The sequence below is a fragment of the Protobothrops mucrosquamatus genome, unplaced genomic scaffold (assembly GCF_001527695.2).
Source record: "Protobothrops mucrosquamatus isolate PMUCROS unplaced genomic scaffold, P.Mucros_1.0 scaffold42, whole genome shotgun sequence".
NCBI lineage: Eukaryota > Metazoa > Chordata > Lepidosauria > Squamata > Viperidae > Protobothrops > Protobothrops mucrosquamatus.
This window is the reverse complement of record NW_015386424.1, coordinates 1,258,143-1,264,654: the sequence shown is the minus strand read 5'-3', so window position 1 is coordinate 1,264,654 and position 6,512 is coordinate 1,258,143. Positions and strand designations below refer to the sequence as shown.

General features: G+C 36.9%; 1 protein-coding gene across 1 annotated transcript in view; it reads right to left on the bottom strand.

Annotated features, from left to right (window-relative positions):
- Window positions 1-6,512, bottom strand: part of WDR37 (WD repeat domain 37) — a 36,448-nt gene that overhangs the window by 19,159 nt on the left and 10,777 nt on the right. The window contains exons 7-10 of the mRNA XM_015811498.1: window positions 5,735-5,779; window positions 5,259-5,335; window positions 4,220-4,457; window positions 572-713 (exon numbers count right to left, since the gene is read on the bottom strand). Coding sequence (XP_015666984.1) covers window positions 572-713; window positions 4,220-4,457; window positions 5,259-5,335; window positions 5,735-5,779 — 502 coding nt within the window. The remainder of the gene's footprint in view (window positions 1-571; window positions 714-4,219; window positions 4,458-5,258; window positions 5,336-5,734; window positions 5,780-6,512) is intronic.

Genomic DNA, 6,512 nt, shown 5'->3' with positions numbered 1-6,512 from the left:
TAACACGGAGGAGATGGATTGTTTAAGTTTAGAGTTTGGAGTTAGAGATATTAATATTTGTTTACTTGTATTTGAATATTAGCCTAGGTTTGGTTTGGGAAGTCCGGGGGGTGGGGGGATGGGATAAAACATTGTGTAATATCTGTGATGTATTTCTTTTTTCTTTTATGATAAAAACAATAAAATTTTATATTGATAATGCTGAAACAATCATAAGCAGCATATTCCATGATAAAACACAAAGCAACATTTAATCTGGATTCCTGTTTATTTAATACTATCCTCATTTCTCTCGGTTTTATTTGCTGATCAAAATTAATAAAATTGATCTATACACAGAAATATTTAAGAGGAAATAATTGAAAATGTATGCAACCTTTCATGATTGAATTGGATGTAACTTACTTCTCTTCAGCATTTATTAAAGCTTTAATTAGGCCAGAAAGCCGGAAAAAGACGACTTAGATTAATTAAATTTAGCATGAAAAATTCAGATAGAAAACTTTTCTCATATCAGTAATCGAATACAATTCCCATGTAAAAAAAATTCTAGGACAAAACTGTCACTTACTCTGTATGGCCCTGAAAGACATTCACAGAGTGAATAGAAGGGTCTCTGAAATCCCACAAACGGAAGGTTGTATCACGCGATGAAGTTACCACAAGGCGCTGGGTGGGGTGGGTGCAACAGTGTGTAAGTTCTTGGTCATGTCCTAAAACCACAAAGCAAAACATTATTACTTTGAAAAGGCCAGACCTACTCGCAAAAATTGGGGATGAAGAACATCAGAGAAACAATTACGTTTCGATGGTAACCAAAATGGTCTTTGCCAGTGATGGCGAACCTTTTAGAGACCAAGTGCCCAAAATGCAACCCAAAACCCACTTATGCATCGTCGGGTGCCGGGTGGGTGTGGCCCATTGGGTGGGCGTGGCTACGGTGGTAACAGCAGACTGGGTGAGACTAAAAAGTTCAATCAATCAATTCCAACTTTGCAAGATCTTTTTTTTTCCCGCGAGAAGTTGAAATTGACTGATTGATTGAACCTTTTTTTTGTGCACGGCGGCGGAGGCCTAAAGCGAAAAGATTTTATAAAACCCAGCTGAAGGCCTAGGACTGGGGCGATGGCGCGCATGCCCACAGAGAAGGCTCTGAGTGCCGCCTCTGGCATCCATGCCATAGGTTCGCCACCACTGGTCTCGGCAAAACAAGTTTGCCCAAGGTAGATTAAAATTCTGTTCCAATCTTACTTATTCCCTATTGGAATGATATGGATTAAATCCCATATTTTATCTAAATCAGTCATTTTAAAAATGTAAGGGAACAGACTTCTATCACTTTTGTACTGATGTGACTTATGAACATGATGGACATGCCTTATTCTATAAAACAAATTTTGAGTTCCTATATGAAAATGGTACTCCCAAGTAAACAAAATGTACCCATGATTAAATAAAAGCTCTCTAAATATGGTAGAGTCCATCTCTTCTTGCATGCTTTCAGAAACTCATAAAACAGCCTGCTATCTGAAGATATTTACATATTTGTGACAATTACAGAAGCATTTTTGCATATTAGATCAGCTACCAAGTTTACCTGTATAACAAGAAAGCTTCAAACACTAATATTAAACAAGTTTCCAGTTCTATGCAGTTTAATTTGGGGCTCTAAAACTAGTGCATATAAAATTATAGTCGTCACCACTCATGCTCTCGTCACCTCTCGCCTGGACTACTGTAATGCTCTCTACATGGGGCTCCCTTTGAGGAGCACCCGGAGACTCCAACTGGTCCAGAATGCGGCCGCGCGGGTGGTGTTGGGAGGGACTCGTCGCTCCCATGTGACACCGCTGCTGCGCGAGCTGCACTGGTTACCAGTGGTCTTCCGGGTGCGCTTTAAGGTGTTAGTTACCACCTTTAAAGCGCTCCATGGCATCGGTCCTGGCTACCTCCGAGACCGCCTTCTGCCACAGATTCCCTCCCATAGACCGGTACGCTCCCACAGAGCGGGCCTCCTCAGGGTGCCGTCGGTCAAGCAATGTAGGCTGGCGACCCCCAGGGGGAGGGCCTTCTCTGTGGGTGCCCCCACCCTCTGGAACGAACTACCCCCCGAGATCCGGATGATTCCGGATCTCCGTACTTTCCGCCGCGCCCTCAAGACATGGCTTTTCCAGCAAGCGGGCCTGACCTAGGGAGGATTTTAGGTAGGGATGATTTTAAAATTAATTTTAATGAAACACAGCTGGCAATATTTGGTTTTTAATTCGGCTTTTATTGGGGTTTGTATTTTGTAGTTTTGTATCTTTGTATTTCGTATTTTGTATTTTAATATGCTGTGAACCGCCCTGAGTCCTATGGGAGAAGGGCGGTATACAAATTAAAATAATAATAATAATAATAATAATAATAGTTATTAGTTATAGCAACATATAACTATATAATTTATAGCAAGTCTACTATAAAGTTTTATTTTAGGATTATAGAATAATAATGTTGCAACATCTGTAAATCAATTAATCCATTTTTCTTTCAGGATCTCCAGTTGCAATCATATGATCTTCCAATAAACTATCAGAAAATGATAAACTTGTCACCAGCAGAAACACACTAGCTATACCATGCCAAAACCTGAAAACAAGGAATAGTTTAGGATTAAAGCTATGGTTATGAAGCCTTCAAATATCTTAATGTGCACATATACTTTTTCCCCCCAGTCTCTAGATTTTTCCAATTATTCTAACTCATTTTTATGGAATAGAAATTGGTGGTACAGTCTCCATTGTTTTGAGGCAGGATGCTGGAAAACAGGAATATTTGGCTCTAGAACAGGTTAATCCTCTTTTTTTCCCAAAAAAGAAATTACATTTCCTATTCTGAAATGAAAAAAAAATCTGTTCTGCAAGTTGCATTAATACCTTATCTGTCACATATCTCAACATTAAGTGTAATTGTTAGACCAAAAGGCTACCAATCTCTGTTCTAAATGATACAGCTGAACTTCCAGCAACTGAAGAAGCACAACTAATAGTGAAAGATGCTGGAAATTGTAATTTAGCCACATCCATCCCTGATTTAGGAAAGCTACCTAGATGTAGATGAATACTTGGGAAACTATATAATCGAAACAAGAAAACTCCCTGGATAACTCTACACCTTCAAAAAGCAAAAGCAATCCTAACAACTCCACTTATATTATTATTATTATTTTTAAACTTCATCACCAATCCTCAGAAAACCAATTGCTAAGATAGATATTGCTAAAACTTGCTAAAAACATATTTGAAACTGCTTGATTTAGAGCATGAATCAAAAACATCAACTTCTCTACGAACAAAAATGTTGGCATCAACTATTCTTTACTTCATTAATCCTAAAACAAAGTATAAATTGAGCTGGAATTTCACTGTATTATTTTACTGACCCAAATTTTAGCAAGGACAATTTACTCAGGATCTTTTTTCACCAAGCAGATATTTTTTTGCATTTTTACATCCAGTGAAGAGAAAGATTAGATTGCTCCCTATAATGATAAAGCCAGAGTGCAATAAGATTATGTAGCAACTACAGAGAGATAACTATATAACTATAAGAATTGGAAACAACATCACTACACAAAAATAATGGCAATTTTTATTCCTGCTATGTAAGAAAAATCCATTCAAAAATATAAATTTACAATACATGTAAATAAAACAGTGAAGTTATCATTGCTATTTCATGTAGTCTCATATAATACATAGGTACACACATACGCACACACAAAAAACACAAAAGAGAGTTTATATTCTTAGGGTTTTCCTGGTGGTGCTCCGCAGAAGTGACAACCAGATCTGACCCTACTTAGCTTTCCAGCTTCAACAAAGGCAGTCCAATGCTACCACCTGCTGAGACTATACAAGGGAAGTTATTAAAACTTAAAGAAAAGAAATACCTAATAAATATGTAAAGCCTTGAAAATATAGTATTTTTCTCTTTGAAGTTTTCTTGTTCAGATTATATGGTTTCCCAAGTATTCAAGACAAGCAGAATGACTGACTTCAAAGAAGCAGCAAAATGACATATAACATCTCGGAGGTTCACAACTGTCATAAACGGTGGGATTCAGTCTTCCTTGCTCTCAAAGAAAAGTTTGCATTACAGAAAACTAGAGGCCCAACAACAATCAACCCAGCCAATAAGTGGGGGGAGGGAAGATAAAACTTCCCCCCAAAGAAGATACCTGTCAGAGAGTGCACAAGTTCAGATGTCTCTACATCATACAAGTTGGCTGTCCTGTCCCATGAAGCGGTCACTGCTTGCTTCCCTCCAACCAGCCAATCAGCTGCTATGACAACACCCTGATGGCTTTTTAGGGAAGTCAAAGGAACTCGGATGGTGGGACAATCACTGGAGCCATCTCCATCTCCGTCTGGTTCATCTTTATCAGAGAACTCAACTTCATCTTCACCGGACATTTGCTGTTAATGTTGAAAATATTTAATTTGCACGAAATTTGTCACGTTGGTCCAATTAATTCTAGACATCAAAAATATATGTGCAAAACACAAAGGTCTCTAAAGAGAAAAGGAAGAGCTAAAGAGCTTGGGATATTATGAGATACCAAAAGACAAACTGCTGAAGACTCAAAGAGACGTGAATAAGAATAAGGTGTATAGTACTTGGGGAACAGAAAACACAGAAAGGAATGTTTATTTTTGGATGAATTTTGCAAACAAAATACTATTTCATGTACCTATTATTTGCTATTGGGATGCTATCCTTCAAATTCTAAACTACTTTGGTCCTTTGGGACATCTGAAGTACATGAATAAAAACATTATTTTTCCTAAATAATTCCAAGGAGATTTTCTTTAAAGCGTTTATAAAGCTTTGATTATTCAACATGCCACCCTATAGTCATGCTCTAAATTTGCATGGCAATTGGCACATCTAGCACTGTTTCAAGGAAACTGATTGTGCGGTCAACTCTCCCGAGAAACAATATAATTGCAGTAAATACTAAAGGTGTGATTTCATAATTTTATGAAATGTCACATATTAGTTAGCTTCCACTAATGCTAGGTTAGTCATGATTCCAGAACTTTATGGTCCACATGTTACCAGACTGCTATTTGTTAAAGAAGGCATTCAACAACACCCCAATGATATAAATGAACAAAAATGTAAAAACAGTGCATTTTCTCCAGTACTAATTTCCATCCACAGAGATAAACACTACTTTAAGAACCCCAAAAGGCATATTAGAAATCATAACTTACATTGCAGTCTGTGGTAGGTTGAGGGGTGGGCAATTGCACTATATATCTCCAAATATGAGCTGTCTGATCTCCTGAAGCTGTAGAATAAGTTAATAGTCTGTGAACAGCTATTTTGATTTTGATTTTCCAAAGCAGGAAAGAAGTAGAAACAAGCAATATGCATAAGTGATCTTCCCTCTTTCCTAACTGCTTTCTTTTCTAATATATAAGCCCTCTTAAATTATTACAATGTACACACAGGCTAGTCTCTAAAGTCATCCTGCAGGCTTTTCCAATCTGGAAATATAAATATTAAGCACACAGAACTAACTTCTCCTCTCGTTCATTGAAAGAACATTGAAATGGATTTTCCACAATACCAAAATCTCAGGTGCACTATAAACCTATTCTCACTTAATCTGAAATAAATTAGGAGGTACATTTTTTCTCAAGTATTGAGTGAACATAATTTGGCAGGATAAACACCATTTACATACCTGTAAGAGACACCTGTTCTGTTGGATGAAACTTTATGGAATTTACTGCATTAAAGAAAAAAACAAACACATGTTAGATGAACAAATTTAGAAGAATACCTAATTTCTAGTTTGAACTAGATTTCTCTACTGTTGAACAGGAAAAGCTAGGTTTAAAGAAAATCAAGAATAAAAATATTTTTGGAAGAGGGAATTTCTAATATCAAAACAGAAACATAATAACTGAGAGAAAAACAGATTTTATAGGGCATTGATGAACAAAATCTCTCAACAGAAGGAATAGTTTACCCGACCAATGAAAAGCTAGTCCATAAACACTATAATATAGGTTCCTGGGGAAATTATTCCATGCATAAGAACATCAGACAAGAGCTAGCTGTGGGATTGAGTACATTAGGGATCACCTTTAGACTTGATCTCTATCAATAAGCTTTTTACATGAATACTTTAAAAACTATTATTTGTCCTTCTGTTTGGAACAATAAGCTTTTTACATGAATATTTTAAAAATTGGTATTTCCCCTTCTATTTGAAATGATGCATGACAGAATTCTACCATCTAGTTTTTATAATGTGATGAAGATTTTTTTAAAGACAGATCTTATTTTCTTAATAACTCTCACATCTGAATGGTAGTAAACTACTTATTTTTCATGCTTACTGAAATGGGACACCCAGAGAAGGGCGCGAAGAATGGATAAGGCCCTGCTGGCTCCCACAAAGAGGTTCTTAAATTCTCCACCCAAACCCCTACTGCACACTTACCACAAATTCCAAG